We start from the raw sequence: 17,955 nt of genomic DNA, 5'->3' as shown, positions 1-17,955 counted from the left end.
GGGTGAGCTGTATCTAAATATGTTTATTGAGTAATTTCAGAATCCAGTTAGTGGACATATTTGATGAATATTTGTGGGAGCAGTCTCCAAATATATATACCGATACAAATGAACCAGACTCCAGGATGAGCCATACAACATCACATTTTGCTAGAGTCTTGATGCTATGTATGCTAGAAATGCCATCTCTGTAGCAGTTCTGAATGTCCCCCATCCACACCAACTTACTACTGTTGGGTGAATGCCTAGTCCGTCAGTCTTGGTGGACAGAGAGAGGGACAGATAGACAGACAGGAAGGGAGATGAGAAACATCAATTCTTCGTTGTGGCTCCCTAGTTGTTCATTGATTGATTTCTCATATGTGCCTTGACCAGGGGGCTCCAGTACAGCAAGTGACCCCTTGCTCAAGCCAACAACCTTGGGCTTCAAGCCAGCAACCTTCAGCTCAACCAGTGACCATGGGCTCATGTCTATGATGCCACACTCAAGCCGGTGAACCTGCACTCAAGCTGGCGACCTTGGGGTTTTGAACCTGGGTCTTCTGCGTCCAATGCTCTATCTACTGCGCCACTGCCTGGTCAGGCTCCAATTCAATATGTTTAAAGTAAGTGTTTTTAATCTCTGATATATGAGTCATAAATATTACTCCATTTCATTGCTGTTCAAGCATATTGGCTAAAATGTAGGTTTAGGAATATTTGACCTACAAATGCACATTTTGTACATTTCTAAAGAGAGTAATCATCAATAAACAGGTATTAATGGGGTATATACATTTTGCACATATGGAGCCCAGGAGGAATGCGAGAAGAGTCTGGTTTCTTTCAGTAATTAGGCAATATGGGAAGAAAAAACCGATACAAATGAACCAGGCTCCAGAATGAGCCATACAACATCACGTTTTGCTAGAGTCTCGATGCTATGGATGCTGGAAACGCCATCTCTGTAGCAGTTCTGAATGTCCCCCATCCACACCAATTTACTACTGTTGGGTGAATGCCTAGTCTGTCAGTCTTGGTGGACAGCGCCCTTGTCATGATCACCTGAATGGAGACGGTGGACTGAGGAAACCGCAGGGGTAAGGATGGCTCCTAGGTTTTTGGCCAAACGATTAGATAAATCCGGGGATGTGAAGTATGGCATAGGGAATATAGTCAACAGTAACTGTAAACTGTAACTGTCACTGTGGTGGAAGAAATACTTTTAAATTTAAATAAATATATACTGATATATATATACTGATATATATATAATTAAATATATATACTGATATTTATTGATTTGCAGGGTGCAAGGAACAAGTTGAGAGCGACAAGTTCAACTTCTCTGTGAGAAACTCACACTGTGATATCAAGTGGACAGGTGAATGTGAATATGAAAATCTTCAGCTCAGATGAAAAACCAGTCACTACAGAAACTGAAGAGGTCATAGGCCTCCTGTTGCCATTTCTTTGCAGGTAGGGCATAGAGAAATTATTGAACCACCTCCAACTAGTGTTCCCACCCTGAGCTTTGAGTCTTTAGGGACTTACACAAGGACATAGAAACAGCTGCTTTTCAAACAGGACCAGACCATCTATTAATTTCTTCACTGAAATTTAAACCTTTCCATTCCTACTTAGAATTGAGTGCAAAACTTCATCTCCACCCACAAAGGTCTGCATAACAAAGTGTTCATGTAAATAATAGTATCAAACATGTATCAAGTGCCAGGCACCACTTTAAGTGGTTCGCACTTGTGACCTTATGTCCTCATTTGAGGTACCTTAGTCTCTGCCCTGCATGGGAAGCACGGAGGGGCAACGAACCCAAGGCCACAGGTAGTGAGACGCTGGGCCGGATCTGAACCTCCACGAACCGGCCCCAGAATCCAGGCTGGCATCCACTGTGGCCACTCTCTCTCCTGCAGAAGAGGAAGAAGTGCTCTGGAGTTCTAAGACTAATTCTAATCCTAGACGTCTATGACCTTAAAGACATTTTTTAAAGCAGTTTCTCCAGTTCTGCAATTGCAATGCTTTCAAAACTTTTAAGACCCTAGAATCTATGTAAACACAATTAAATAAAAAGTAAAAATAAAAAAAAACTAAATAATCATCTAACTTAATTTAAGGAAATTAACTTAAATTCGTATTTTTATTCTTTCATTCTCTAAAATAACTGTAATAATATGATGCTCTGCCAATACTTATTGAGATGACAAGCTGGGGCAGACCTGAGATTGTAGCTTTATTGCTGATGTGTTCACATACGGAATCTGAGAGTCATTCTGCCTCACCAAAGTCGGCTGTGAAATTCTAAGTTAAGATGCATATTAAATAGAGTCCAGTAAAATATTCTAATGAATCTATAAAATACCTGGGTGCCCAATTTTCATGTAAGAATCAGTGTAATGAAAATAATAGTGAGCAAATATTATATAAATTCAGAAACAGTTTATTTTCCTAATAATTATATCAGATTGTGCGGTCTACTTTGCGGATAGCCCAATTAAAAAAATAAATATAATTCATCCATTAATATTTACTCTTCAGATATTCCAAGCCTGCTGATGTGTTTCAGAATTAACATCTTTGTCTCCCTCTTTAGGGTATTTTTTTTTTTTTCTGAAGCTGGAAACGGGGAGAGACAGTCAGACAGACTCCCGCATGCGCCCGACCGGGATCCACCCGGGACACCCACCAGGGGGCGACACTCTGCCCACCAGGGGGCGATGCTCTGCCCCTCCAGGGCGTCGCTCTGTTGCGACCAGAGCCACTCTAGCGCCTGGGGCAGAGGCCAAGGAGCCATCCCCAGCGCCCAGGCCATCTTTGCTCCAATGGAGCCTTGGCTGCGGGAGGGGAAGAGAGAGACAGAGAGGAAGGAGGGGGTGGGGGGTGGAGAAGCAAATGGGCGCTTCTCCTGTGTGCCCTGGCCGGGAATCAAACCCGGGTCCCCTGCACGCCAGGCCGAAGCTCTACCGCTGAGCCAACCAGCCAGGGCCTCTTTAGGGTATTTTAAACAATGATTTTTCCCCAAAAACTTGACTGAAATTAGAAGTGCATTAAGGTTGCTTATGACCATTAGTAGATATTTTTTTTCTCAGTCATTATATACACTTCATGTTCCCCAGAAATATTTCTAGTCTTGGACACAACTACATGTAAACAGACCCGTTACAATTAAAACAAAGATATTGTTAATGATAGTTTGCTCTTGAGGGACACCTGTCAGTAAATAGAAGAGTATCCCTCATTTGATGGACACATGTCAAGGTTCTAAGACCCTGCCAGGAACCGAGATGGTGAGAAACGGCAGTGGGCCCTTCATTCCACACTAACTCATGCTCCACCTGTCAGAACTGAAGCCAGACAGAACCCTGAATAACGGAAGGCTCCCTCGGGCTCAGGTGCCACAACCTCTTCCGAGGCCCACACTTGAAATAAAATCGCCAAGGCCTTAGTACCACGCGCGTTCCTTTCTTCACAATTGTCCCTGCTTTCAATGCAGCCTCTCCACTATGTCCCAGTGTCCTTTGGCTCCCCCGAGTCCCTCCTGTCTTGAGACAAACATCCAATAATCTAATACACTCAAAGGTTTTGGTGATCTAATGTGTGACCTCACCTTGGGGACCCTGCCACCTACAAGAGCAACCTGGAGAGGACAATGCCAGGAAACAACTTAATGAGTACCGAGTGACAGATTTCAAGCATGACTATGAGAAGTATAAGGTAGTTTCTGGAAGGGGTCCCTGCCCCCCTTCTAACCACCTCACTGCCGATTTGACTCATTTCTGGCATAAAAGGGTAGGCCCACAGTTAGCTGCACACCGTTTCCAGAAATAGAAGGAAACTCATTCTCATCACTTAGGAAAACGCTTTCAGGTTCCAGAGTGCGCTGAATCTTAGCTACATGCGGTCATACAGAAACTTGTTCCTCTGGAAAACTGACTAGGCAGACTGGATGATTTCTAACATCCTCCCAAGTTCACATATTTCTAAACTTTTTCTAATTGCCAATTTCATTTTACAGATAAAGCACTGAGGTCCCCAAACCTCCCTCAATCCGGTCATTTTCTCTCAATTTTATATTACCCATTATCCTGTCCACATCCCCATAGCTACAGCCATGATACAAGTTCTCATAAATCAACTGATATACTTATATTAGTTATATTGTGGGTTGATACAAGATCTTCTTACACCTAATCACATAGCTGCCTAATTCATCCTCTGCACTGTGTCCACAGACTGGTATTTCTAAAATATAAATCCAATCATCTACAGTGTGTCCGTGAAGTCATGGTGCACTTTTGACAGGTCACAGGAAAGCAACAAAAGACGATAGAAATGTGAAATCTGCACCAAATAAAAGGAAAACTCTCCCAGTTTCATACCTATTCAGTGCAGTTGGATGTGGGCTCACACACAGATTTTTTAGGGCTCCTTAGGTAGCTATCCCGTATAGCCTCTACAGACTCGTCACTGACTGATGGCCTACCAGAACGGGGTTTCTCCACCAAACTGCCGGTTTCCTTCAACTGCTTATCCCACCAAGTAATGTTATTCCTATGTGGTGGCGCTTCATTATAAACGCGCCGATATTCACGTTGCACTTTGGTCACGGATTCGAATTTAGCGAGCCACAGAACACACTGAATTTTCTTCTGTACCGTCCACATCTCGACTGGCATGGCCGTGGGCTGCTCCGCTGTATACATGTTGTTACGTCATCATCTGCACGTGCACACATGCTGCCACGTCATCCTACAGAAACTGGGAGGGTTTTCCTTTTATTTGGTGCAGATTTCACATTTCTATCGTCTTTTGTTGCTTTCCTGTAACCGGTCAAAAGTGCACCATGACTTTACAGACACAATGTACTTCCCTGCTTAACATTTCTATTTTCCAATTGCATTTAGAATAAAACCCAAACTCCTTAGTATGACACACAGACTAATGTGATCTGAACTGTGTCATTTCCAGCTGCTTCCACACCCAATCCAGCTCTCGCCACCTACAACTCTGTACAAGTCTCTGAGAAGGCCACCACACAAGCTCATGTCTCCATGCCTTTGCCCATGCCATTCCCAATGTTTTTTTTTTCTTCTTACCCTTTCTACTTCTCACCTGGTTCACACCACTCACCCTCCAAGACTAAAGCTGAAATAACGGGTCTGCAGGAAAACTGCAATGGATGCTTGCTGTATTATTTACAAATATCTGATTCTGCTAAGAACGGAAACAGGGAGGAAAAATGACCCTGGCGTGGAAATAACTAACTTGAGAGACACCTTAAACATCAATAAAAGAAGAAAGGGAAAGAAGACTACGTAAGCATCGAATAGTCAAGAAGACCTGGGGGAACCACTATTCCGGAGGCGTCCGTATTGATGGGATTTTCAATAGGATCGCCATTACTGATGTCCCGTCTGGCCCACCTGTCTTTCAGCCAAGACAGAAAGATAAAATACGTCAACTAGGAGAGAGAGAAAGTGGGAGAGAGAAAAACAAAAAAAGGAGATATTATTGAGAGGATATTAACTTTGTAGATTTGTGTATTCCCGGATCTGGGTGGCACGGCCGTTCCTGTCTGCAACCTGTCCTCGTGTGTTAACTGACTCCACACATTTCTTATTCTTACTCTATGTTTCATATTGACCCAATAAGCCATGTCCATCTTCATTAGGCCTCTGGGCTTCCCGGAAGTGTATTTGGAGCCCACCCTCACAGTGAGATTTCCCAAAATGTAAAGACATCCTGTCACCTCAGACCAGGTCCAGTGTTTTTCCCTGGCACCGCTTGAAAACGTCTGCCTCACAGACAGAGGGGGGGATAGACGGGGACGGGAAGAGACTTTGCTTCAGGCAACGGGCGCGTGATGCGGTGGACAGATGATGTTCTGTTGACTTGTACACTTGAAACCTGTATGGTTTTGTGAACCGAGGTCACCCCAATAATATCATTTTTTAAACAAGAAGAAACATCTATCACAGCATTTACCCCTCTTATCCTTGATGTGAGAGACTAAACCTCACTCAGAGCACTAAAACAATGAACGACTGGTGAATTGGTTCAATTACAAATCGATAAATGTGGTGTACCCTGGCCCTGTAGCTCAGCTGATTAGAGCATCATCCCGATACGTCAAGGTTGTGGGTTCATTCTCCAGTCAGGGCACATATAGGTATGCATAAGTCAATGTTTCCCTCTCTCTCAAAAATCAATAAAATGAACATGGTATAATTAATTAGTACCAGTTGAAACCAGAATTCAGTTCTCCTGCATGCACCATTAGGCAAAAGCAAAACCTTACCATTTCTCAGGGTCCTGAGTAGGGGTGAGTAAGACTCATCACTTACACTATGTCTTTCCCTGAGGAATCTGAGGTGGAGAGGGCAAAGGCATTGATCCTGATTAACTACAGGGAAAAACACCCAGTTTGATCTCCATTCTAGAGGTCAAGTGGAAAATAACTAATGAGCCAGAAGTCTTAGCAACCACACAACATGTCTGAAATCCTGCCATTTTTCAGGGAGTAAGGGCATCAGTATTCCCTCAGATGTCTTCCCCTTCACTACCCTGAGATCCAGCAATGACAAGTCACCATCTTTGCTCCAATTCTAAACAGAGCATGCCTACTAGATGAACATCACCTTTCATTAAACATTTCGTGGCCCTGTCGCTTCCTTTTTGTATGACTTGGCTAACAGTGACAGGGATTTTTAAAACCAAGTGCCTACAGTAAGGCACAGCCAGCCACTTCCAACAATTTCTTGGAGAAGAAACCGAAGCAAATAACCCTAATGCTTTTCTATTTTCCACTTATTGCCATTGTTGCTTTCTCTCTCTTGGGATTTAAGCCTTTGATTCCCCTTGTTTATCAAGCCCCGTTCTTTCCTTCGCTCTGTTGGTTCCCTTTTGCTCACTTGCTCTGGTTTCATCTTTCCCCCTCTCCACATTCTGCTCTGTCTCTCTTCAGCTCGTCCTTATTTTTACTCTGCTTTCTCTCTTGTCCTTGGCTCTTCTTTTCAGGTGTGTTGGTCCACTGTGCGCAGTCGGGAGACCTCCAGCAGGACCTCACCACATGTGATGAGGACTGTATCTGCAAGAAGACACAGATGCAAAGCAAAAGCACTGAGTTCCAACTGAACCCCAAATGGTTGTCATGACACCCCACCAGAACCATGAACAGTCTTCCAGGAAAATATTGAGACACAATTCACTTTAACTGAACGGTAATTTGCAAAGCAATCAGACACCTGAAACCTTGTTTAAGAAATAATAGGAAGAAATAGGAAGGCAACCTTAAATTAAATCAAAGAATATGTGTAATAATTCTGGGAAAGTCTTGGGAGTCAATCTTTTTAAAATATCCTATTTTTCTATATCTTTGAAAATTAATTTTAGATTTTAACGTACAATGTACATTAAAATATCACTGATAAAATGTAAAACAATTTCCATGTAATCTTTTTTATGTAAGGATATCCCAAATTCCCAAAAACTGCAAATTTAAACTTTCAAAGGCATTTTGGAATGATCAGATATTTAAAAAACTGTTTTTCATTGCCAAATATGACTCTACAGTTAAGAAAATAAAATTTCTGATCCCTGAAAATTTTGTATGAAATCCTGCTAAATGTAAAATAAACACTTTCCCTTAAAATGCCCTTTTAGTATATTTTCATTAATGTATGCTTTCTTTTATGTTCTACAATAAAAATACATTTTTTCCAAAAAAAACCTATGACTTGAATGCCAACTCATGTTTGTATTTAAAAATTAATAAAAGTTACATAAATCAACTCGACATCCCTAAAGTGACATTCGTTGATTGTGCAGTATTTTTACTATTAGCTAGCTTTCCTCTTCCATAAGCTTCTTTTTAAACAAAGTTCTCTGGGAAATTGCGTCCTCTTGTGGTCACTGGCAAAAACAACATGTTTTCTAAAGAAAGAATCAATCTTAACAATGGATCTAGGATTTAAGGCTTGGGGGGGGAAGGAAGTCATTTGTGTAAATTGAAGTGAAGAGAGATGAAAGTTGCGAGTGATTAGAAAGGGAAATTTAGCTGGAAAAACACACAATGTAAATCATTTGATTTATATTTAAATGGATCGATTATCAGATGATTAAAAAGGAGGTAAAAATGCAGGGAACACTGTGGCCATGACACAAGCCTATATGAATACCTAGGAATTCCTCATATTATTTTTTCAATTATTACAGCAATTCTTTGAATCAAGTCAGAGCGTATTTCACCAAGGTTAACTGGCAGCAAGGATGAGGCCGTGACTCTCAACCCCGCAAATGCAATCAGGGTTCAGGGGAAGCCTCTTCAAAGCAACCCACGCCGCCACGCTCCTGACTCTTCTGTCCCTAAAAATTCAACACGTTATGTCTCCTTGTATCTGTCTCATGTTGAGTGCACAATGCCAGATATCTGAAAAATTAATATTTAGGTAAAAATCTGATTTGCTCATTTGAGGTGTGGTTGGCAATATTATTACTTATTTGTTATGGGGTTTTTTTCACTTAATGAACTGCAAGCTTCAAATTTCAGATCTTTATAACTTTAATTCCCTTTTCTTGAAGAAACTCAAAAAGAGAAAGGCAGAATCAGTCAAATTCATGAATTAACGTATCATTAACAGAGTAAGAGAATGATCCCATAGTCAGGGCCAGGTGTTCAAACATCACTGAGGCTATTTGTGCAACAAGAGAAAGAATCTGATTAGACATAGAGTTATCGAAGTCACTTGCACTGACACAAGCTTTATATTCCACTTTGACAGAAGTCCTCTCCCTTAAATCCCTGTTCAGTGTTTGAAACCAGATTGAATCTCCGATGGCCAATCTCATCTGAGATCCACTCACTGCAGCCTTTTCCAATTTGCGCCCCCTTCTGTGTGAATGATCCTGTGCTTCATTCATACAATTCGGAGAAATTATTTCACCCAACTCGAAGCCCACAAGCAGGTAGGTCATCCAAAGACTGAGGAAAAAGAGTAGAGACAGATTCAAGACCCAACTCCAAAACTTACCAGCTTGCTCACAGTTCCATAGTGTGTGTGTTTCTTTTCCTTCTCTGCAAGTATTTATAAATGACTTTGCTAAGAGAACGCCAGCCCGTACTCAAACTGTAAATGTACAGACATATGCATACGTATTGCATATACTCAGTATGAGATTCCTCACTCTGTGACGTCTAACAGTTTTCCTAAAATTTTTAACACAGCACACATTCCTCAGGAAGGACTATAAACATGCCAGGTTTGCAGTTTGAAAACAAAGCTCGTTTTGAATTATCAAGTGCAAAAGAAAAACACGTTGTTTTCAGTTCCATTTTTTTCCAGAAAATTTTAGAAGTAGACAAAATAATTAAATTGCAAATTAATCCGCTATTCCCAAAGAAGATAGTCCTCCACTAACATTATCAAGTCAGGCTGAGTCTGGGCTCCAAGGGAAATTTCAAACACTTTTTTTTTTAAAGAATCCCAAAATTAGGCTTGTAAAACTAAGCTTTCAGATGTTAAAATGAATATTTTTGAAGTTATCATTACTGTTGTGTATACAACAGAGGATAGAATTACATCTGGCTCTCAGACCATAGAAAGGGATCCAGTCTTTATTCTTGTCTCAGCAAGCGTGGATAAGAAAATGTTAGATAAACTGTTAGGCGGGGTCTAGTTATAGATGAGCAAAGTAGGACAATCTGGCCAGGAAACCATTGTAGTTTGCAAACTAGGGAGTATCAAGCCCTGGAAGTCTGAGAGGTAATTCGTTTGGCAAGCTACAACCTTCTGCTCAAAAAGTAACATTTGAGCAAATCAGAAAACCAGTTTCATCCTTATCCTTCACTCCTTGTTGGAGTTCAAGAGAAGTTTCTTTTCAGAACTAAAGTCATTCATTTTGACTTGGTCAGGAAGACTCCGTGCAGGGCTGGCTCTAGTTAGGTCATTCATTTTAAATGCTCATCTAAGCATTCTGTCATCCAGAGCAGAGGGGCTCCAGCCCTGACAGTCCCTGAAATGGCCAGGACTCTTCATCCCCCAGAAGTTTAGTGCCTGGAGAAGGACTGGGCTCACTTGTTTAAGAACTAGTTTTGGAGACTGATGACTCTGCAAGTCAGGCTGGCTGCTGACCCGTGGCTGCTGCGCTGTCAGGACTCGGTTTCTCCTCCAGGTTCTGGGTTCCCATTTTCATCCCTCCTCCCCACCTCCCACCCCAATTCCCCTTGGTCAGGTAAGGCTTCCTTTACACTTCGCCCATACTTCCATGTCTCGCTTACCCACAGCCACAAAGGAAAGCGTCCAAATATTTAACCTCTTGCTTTTTGAGAATTCAGCTAAAGGGAAAGAAATAAAACAAAATTAAGATTTGTGATGGATCTCTTTTTTAAAAGCCGAGATAGGTAAAGATGGAAAATTTTCAGGATTTCTGCAGCTACTTTCAAATAACAGTTGTGGAATACTCTGCAATTCAGGTTTACAAGAAAGAACACTCCGTAGAGAGCTGGGCAGAATTTCTGCTTGTCTCTAACTGCTACCAAGAGATAAAGTTCTACTGGCAGAAGATGCAGCCACAAGGGTGACTTATCAGAGCACGCTTTGTGTTAAGGAGACCTGCCTGAGTGCTATTAAGTGGAGGTCAAGTAGAATTTGCTTTTCTGACAGACTTTGATTTTAAAATATGGCAGCGACTGGCGAAGCAGGCCAGTTGGCATGCTGTGGTCCTTGTTTCTGAATATTTGTAAAAATGGTGATAGACAAACCCTGCAAGTTGCCTCACCCAAGACAGCACAGTCTTGTTCGCCCCAGTAAGAGAGATGCCTCTTACTCTCATTTCCCCAGTAGGCTGAGCCCTTCACCGGCCCCAGGGCGCTCCAGCCCCCTAAGTTTCCCCGGACCAAAACTGCGAGTCTCAGCGGGGCACAGCCACGTGGCCTTCCTCTGCGTCGCCTCCGCTCCCGCCTGCTCCTCCTTCGGATGGATGCCCGCGGCCGAGACCCTCAGTCTGGCCATGAAAGGGGCGCTTCGCTGAGTTAATTCTCATCTGTGAGTCTAGACTGGGAAGAGCGAGAGCGGCCCTTGACCTGCGTAGGGTTCCCGAGCCCAGGGCAAACAACTCTGGCACCCCCGTAAATCTGACCCCCTAAACCGACTACTGCGTTTAACCTCTGGTTTGTTTTGCAACACAAGACACGAACATGAAACGCTTTTTCTATCTCAGCTGGTTCCAAAAAAGTCGACCGTTGCAAAGATGAACGTCCCTTCCACGGCGGCTCACCAACCTTTTGTAGCTTCCAATTTGCCATTTTTTGTCACTAACACCGTCTTTGGGATTCTTAGTAGTTATTAAACTAAAATGCTTAAAATGTAAATGTGTCCAAGTAACCGGTATGAGTTTGGGCTGCAGTTAGCGTAACTGACCACTCGACCTGCAGGAATGGAGTTGGGAGAGGAGGCATTCACAGCCCGCAGCTCTGTAGGTCCAGGCAATGCTGAACCCCCATCTCACTCGCTTTTGAGCGGACCGTTACAAGTCGCCACTCAAGGCCACTTATTTGGGAGTTGGGTGTGGACGAAATGACCCTCCACCTTGGGCTAGCAGCTCAAGTGTTCAGGGCCGCGGTGAAGACGCTTCGCTGCACCCTTCTGGCCTCACTCTCTTCTGAGGGAGAATGAATTTCTGCCTCTTTCTAGCACCTTCGGAGATATAGTCCCCTGGGCGTTGAGAAGCTTTAGATTGGGTCACTATTGAGACAAAAAGAAGCTCAAATGCTGCTCGGGCAGGGGTGAACGAGCAGGCCGGGGCAGATCCACAGTCCCGGCGGCGCGGCCACGTCTTCAGCAACGCCCACGACCTCCGGACAGCCACAGGAGTTTGGCCCCTGGGACTCCAGGGGCCCGTCTACTTGACCATTGGGTGGGCTACGCGGGTTGCCACTTTTCTTGCCATTCCCCCCCGCCCAGCATTCCCCAACCGGCCCCACGGACCTGGAGGATACTGGGGCGAAATGAGACATCACCACTGCGCAGAAGCTGTTGCCCTCGCTGCTGTCACAGCCACTCCGGGAGGGACCGACCCCGCGGCCGCGCTGGTCCCCTCCGGCCGCTTCCGCGGGCTGCGCTCGGGTGCGGGGTCGCGGCCCGCGCGCTCCTGCGCGGAAGAAAACCGCCCGAGCCCGCAGGCGGAGGGCGGCGTGCAGGGAAGGGGGAGGGCAGCAAAGAGGCGGGCAGAGGGGCCGGCCGCCGGGGCCAGGTCGGTTTTGAATGGTTTGGGAGGACGAATTGTTAGACCCCGAGGAAGGGGGGTGGGGACGGAGGAGGGGGGCTGGAAAGCGGAAACTTTCCTATAAAACTTCGAAAAGTCCCTCCTCTCCACGTCAGGCCAATGACACTGCTGCCCCCAAACTTTCCGCCTGCACAGAGATATAAGAGCCTCCAAGTCGGCAGCTTTCGCCCAACTCCCAGACACCTCGCGGGCTCGCCGGCCCCGGCAGCGTTTCCAGGAGGCCGAGCGGGGTGCGCTTGCGGCCGTTGAGCGCCTTCTTTTTGGACCTCGGGGCCATCCACACCGTCCCCTCCCCCTCCCGCCTCCCTCCCCGCCTCCCCCACGCGCCCTCCCCGCGGAGATCCTCCCCGTCCCTCCTCCCGCGCCCTCCTCGGCGGGCCGCACCGCCCGGGCCGGCGCCGCGCGCGGGGGAAGCTGGCGGGCTGAGGCGCCCGGCTCTCCTCCTCTTCCCCGGGCCGCCCCTCTGCCCCGGGCCTGCGAGGCCGCGCACTGCCACCCGAGAGATGATGCAGGACGTGTCCAGCTCGCCAGTCTCGCCGGCCGACGACAGCCTGAGCAACAGCGAGGAGGAGCCGGACCGGCAGCAGCCCCCGAGCGGCAAGCGCGGGGGGCGCAAGCGGCGCAGCAGCCGGCGCAGCGCCGGCGGGGGCTCGGGGCCCGGCGGGGCCGCCGGCGGGGGCGTCGGAGGCGGCGAGGAGCCGGGCAGCCCGGCCCAGGGCAAGCGCGGCAAGAAGTCTGCGGGCTGCGGCGGCGGCGGCGGCGGCGGCGCGGGCGGCGGCGGCAGCAGCAGCGGCGGCGGGAGTCCCCAGTCCTACGAGGAGCTGCAGACGCAGCGGGTCATGGCCAACGTGCGGGAGCGTCAGCGCACGCAGTCGCTGAACGAGGCGTTCGCCGCGCTGCGGAAGATCATCCCCACGCTGCCCTCGGACAAGCTGAGCAAGATCCAGACCCTCAAGCTGGCGGCCAGGTACATCGACTTCCTCTACCAGGTCCTCCAGAGCGACGAGCTGGACTCCAAGATGGCAAGCTGCAGCTATGTGGCCCACGAGCGGCTCAGCTACGCCTTCTCGGTCTGGAGGATGGAGGGGGCCTGGTCCATGTCCGCGTCCCACTAGCAGGCGGAGCTCCCCACCCCCTCGGCAGGGCCGGAGACCTAGGTAAGGACCGGCGCTTCTGCGCCCCGTCGCCGCTCAGGTGCAGAAGGACTGACGGCCAGGCCGCGGATCCCTGCCCACCGCGCCTTCCTCCGCTTCTCCCGCTCCCCTCTTAGCCTGCCCACCCACCCCGGTACCGCCACCCCAGCCCCTGAGCGTCCCTGGAGGCTGTTCGGTACGGCCAGGGAGTGAGGGATGCGCCCTATGAGCGTGTGCGTGTAGGGCGTGTAGGATGAGTGTGCGTGACACACAGGAGGGAAGACTGAGAACGAGTCAAGGGTCACGGGGAAGGACAGTTGCCAGCGCCTCCCTTTCTTTTGGCTTTAAAGGTTTCGTTCTCTTTACAACCAATCTTTCCAAATTCCACCTCCTCCTTCTTTCCGCCCACCCACTTCCTCTTGCCCTTGGGCTGAAATCCTTCCAGGTTGTTCAGCGTAATTTGTCGGTGGTGGTGATAAGGACAGTGCTCACTAGTCTTAGAAAACAGCCACAGACCCACTCAATAACCAACTTTACCCTCTTTTGGGTTTTTGCAGATATCATTGTTTCCAGAGAAGGAGAAAATGGACAGTCTAGAGACTCTGGAGCTGGATTACTAAAAATAAATATATATGCCAAAGATTTTCTTGGAAATTAGAAGAGCAGAACCCAAATTCAAAGAAACAGGGCGTGGGGCGCACTTTTAAAAGAGAAAGCGAGACAGGCCCGTGGACAGTGATTCCCAGACGGGCAGCGGCACCGTCCTCACACCTCTACATTCTGATAGAAGTTTGAACAGTTGTTTGTGTTCTTTTTTTTTTTTTTTAATTTTTAATGACGAAGAATGTTTTTATTTTATTTTTTCGTGCATGCATTCTCAAGAGGTCGTGCCAATCAGCCACTGAAAGGAAAGGCATCATTATGGACTTTCTCCATTTTAAAATGGTAACAATCAGAGGAATTTTAAAGAACACCTTTAGAAATAAAAATACTGGAATCAAACTGACTTGCAAATCACAGTCAGTTGATTACTCTTTTCAGTCTTCCTCTGAGGGAAAAAAAAAAAAAAAACCTTAAAATACAAAAAACAACATTCTATTTATTTATTGATGACCCATGGTAAAATGCAAATAGATCCGGTGTCTAAATGCATTCATATTTTTATGATTGTTTTGTAAATATCTTTGTATATTATTTTTCTGCAATAAATAAATATGATTGAAAATTTTAAGAACCTTAGAGTTTGGTCTATATTTTTAAAGCTCAGAATTAAGTTGGAGGAAAATACCTGCTTGTCTCACTCTGGAGGCACACACGAGGGAGGGGGCACGAATATAAACAAAGCAGTGAACAATTCAAATAAACCAGTGACTGACAGGTACAGGCGTGGTATTTAGAAAGACAGCTTTATTATTATTTCAGTTTGGTGTTCAGTGGGCTTAGTAGCATCTCTCCATCTCTTATCAGGGCCCCAAACGGCAAAAAAATAAAATTTGTTACTCACCCCTCTTGCTTATATTTTGAAGAGGCAGCTGTAGAAGTTAAATGCAAATAAGCAGTAGAAAGCCAGCGCTGTTTTCTCTTGTTACTGTGTGATTTTGTCATGCTCTCCATTTTTTCCGAGGACTTTCAAATAATGGATTCATTTCAATGAAAGGGTGCATAAAGTGTTATTAAAATTATCAACTTACATACACATAAATGAAGAAAATGCATAGAAAATAATGGGGTTTAATTCAGCAGAAAAGGGAATTCATTTTGTAATTTGTTTAACGAGTGAGAATGACATTTAGTGTCATGTTTGCTAAAAAGAAAAGGCAAAGTGAAGAATCCTTTCCCATTTTGATGTTACCCACTTGGGAAGCACGCTGCTGCTTCAGCTGTAATGAACATGTGGAGTGAAAGACTATAAACAAAGAACGTGAACTTTCAGTATCCCCCGGTAACTATTGGAACAATTGCAATTTTAAATGCTAAAGTTCTTCATTTTCTAGTCAGTTCATTAACAAATATATTTTATCCAAAACTACACAGAATTTTTCCCTGTTATATTATGTACATGAAATATGATGAAGTTAAGCAAAACAATAACAGGGACAAATGGTGCTTGATTTTTATTTCATTCTTGGTATTTCTGGGTCAGGAAAACCTTGGCTTTTATCATCAGTATCAGTAGAAGCAGTAAGTCTGTATCACTTAGTTCATGACTTCCACATCAAGTTGACTGCATTGACGTGTTTCAAACTGAAAAGTGATTTGGGTGCTTAATTCAAACAATGACTGTGGCAAATAAATGTATGAATGCAAACAGATCCTGTGTGCTCAGCTCAGGTTGAGGTTATTATATCGCCTGAAGGTTTTTGTTTCCCTCTCCATACGTCATCACAGAATGCTGACTGTAAATTTATTATTGTGAATATTTTAGGCCATATTTTACAATAGGCAGCCTGGAGCATTTACTTATATTAAAAGATCAGTGATGGCTTGGGGAATTAATTTTTGGATTTTGCTAGTCCTTTACCAAACGAGATGGGAAAGTAATCATGTGTGGGTGTATTTCTGGAGTGAGTGAGAGAGAGAGAGAGAGAGAGAGAGAGAGAGTGTGTGTGTAAAGTAAGGAGAGTGCCCTAGAAGATGGAGGGAAAGCAGCAGGATGGTAATAATTCTCTTGTGTGTATGTATCATCCAACCACCTCCATTTTCTAAATTGTTCATGGAGGAATCGCCTTGTTCACTAGCTTGGTCTGATTATTTGATATTTCAGATTTCTTGACGTACATCAGGATGGAGCTGACCATCATTGCTGAGAAGGTAATCTCTATCTTAACTCTGATGATATAAAAACTAAAAGTTTCGAAAATAGGCAGTCTTCCCTTTGCCTTTTTTTCCCCTAATATTTTGTCCTCTCCATTTTTTCTCCCATAAAAGAAACACTTTGGAAAAAAGCAAATTCCACATTTATATTGAGTAATACTAAAGACTAAACTGAAGGTAATACTTCCCCCTAGATTGTCAAAAAAATAAAAGATTGAAAGCAAGGTGGTCGCTAGTTTTACTTTGAATGAGAAGAATTCGCGGTGGAAAATAACAATTAGAATACAATTTTCAACTTGCAGACCATTTCTATATTTCCAGCCTCCTCAACCACAATACACATGATGATGCTTTTTTAGAATAGAAATAAAGCCACCTGTGTCTTTTTCCTCTCTATCATTATTTCCTGTTGCATTTTATTTCATTTTATTTTTGCTACCTATTCTTATTTAAAAGACACGGGATGTTTTACTTCTGTTCCAGAAGTAAGAATTTAATGTGGTGGCTGGACCCAGGAGTCTTAACCCTTTACCCAGAATATATTCACTAGGGGACAAGTATTGAATTAAATTGTCAGGTGAATTCTAAACAACTAAGACTGTTTCCTTTACTGTGCACATAATTTTTTTTTTTTTTTGCCTTGCTCTTGATGTCGTTGGATTGATTGATAGCTTTCAGTCATAAGAAAACAGCAAGTTTCTGTTCCCATATCCACATTTCCCGTTTGCAGACACACACTTGCTAAGCACATGCTCATTTGATAATTCATGCACAGTTGCAGGTACCCTTCCCCAACTGAAACGTAAGTCAAAGAACAGACACACAATATGTGTACTTTTTGCCCCACACCCAACCACGCCACGAGCTCCTTGCTCCTTGGGTCTTCAGGCTCATATTCATAATGGAGCTTTTTAAGGGACACTTGGCCTCTTGCAAAAAAGTCGAGCATTTTGCACATTCCATGGTTTGGCAAACTCAGAACTGGTTATTTTCTCTAGACCGGTATCAAGTTCTTCTCAGGCATATGATTTCACTTGAAGTCTTGCCCAGGAATCCTTCAAAGTGAGCGTTTGTCCCGCTCTCATGATGTCAGGCGGTTTTCCCTGCATCTGTAATTTGAAGAAAAACAAACAAACCTGCGGGGAACAAACGCCACGGAAACCCAAACAGAACTCGGTGGGGAGCGGGAGTCTCACCTGCAGCGGGCGGGCGCGGGAGGGGACGCGGGCCCAGAGTCCCCTGCGTGGGTGGCGGCCGGGCCGCACCGTGGGGACAAGCGACAGTGTCCGTGTCCTCAGCTTGCGTGCACCGCCCGGGGCCCGCATCTGGCCGCGGCGCAGAGGCGGCGGCTCCAAGTGTCAGCGGTAGCGAGGGGAGCCCCAGCAGCTTCAGGCAAAGGCCCAACCTCAAATTTCCAGAGACAGCCCCACATTAGCGACACACGGGGGTCAGGAGGGGGTCCCCGGGGGCCACTTTTCCAGAATTTTCTGCCTGTGTGTCGTAAAGCGTGCCCCACCCCCAGCACCAGCGAAAGTGGAAGGAAAGTGTGCGGGCCAAGTGAACAGAGAACTCGGTTTCCTCGTCATTTCTCAAAGCAGGCAACCCCACTGTTTCCCAGAAACCTCGAAACCCGGCCCTCCCGGTGCAAAAAGATTTATTAATTGACCTTCTTTACTGAACAGCAAAAGACAGACTCCGTAAACAGGCCATGGGACACATTTTCCATTCGCTT

At 45.3% G+C, this 17,955-nt stretch overlaps 1 protein-coding gene and 1 long non-coding RNA gene across 2 annotated transcripts; one reads left to right on the top strand and one right to left on the bottom strand.

Moving 5' to 3' along the window:
• Window positions 1-5,425: 5,425 nt before the first annotated feature.
• On the bottom strand, window positions 5,426-12,177 carry LOC136310560 (uncharacterized). The gene is made up of 3 exons (XR_010726585.1): window positions 11,979-12,177; window positions 10,271-10,327; window positions 5,426-7,081 (listed from the first exon to the last, which is right to left on the bottom strand). It is a non-coding gene; the product is annotated as an uncharacterized lncRNA (long non-coding RNA).
• Window positions 12,178-12,653: 476 nt separating this feature from the next.
• On the top strand, window positions 12,654-14,543 carry TWIST1 (twist family bHLH transcription factor 1). The gene is made up of 2 exons (XM_066238931.1): window positions 12,654-13,433; window positions 13,967-14,543. The coding sequence occupies exon 1, from the start codon at window positions 12,780-12,782 to the stop codon at window positions 13,389-13,391; it is 612 nt and encodes a 203-aa protein (XP_066095028.1). The 5' UTR covers window positions 12,654-12,779; the 3' UTR covers window positions 13,392-13,433; window positions 13,967-14,543.
• Window positions 14,544-17,955: the final 3,412 nt, after the last annotated feature.

The sequence above is a fragment of the Saccopteryx bilineata genome, chromosome 7 (genome assembly GCF_036850765.1).
Source record: "Saccopteryx bilineata isolate mSacBil1 chromosome 7, mSacBil1_pri_phased_curated, whole genome shotgun sequence".
NCBI classification, from domain to species: Eukaryota; Metazoa; Chordata; class Mammalia; order Chiroptera; family Emballonuridae; genus Saccopteryx; species Saccopteryx bilineata.
This window is presented reverse-complemented; position numbering and strand designations above follow the sequence as displayed.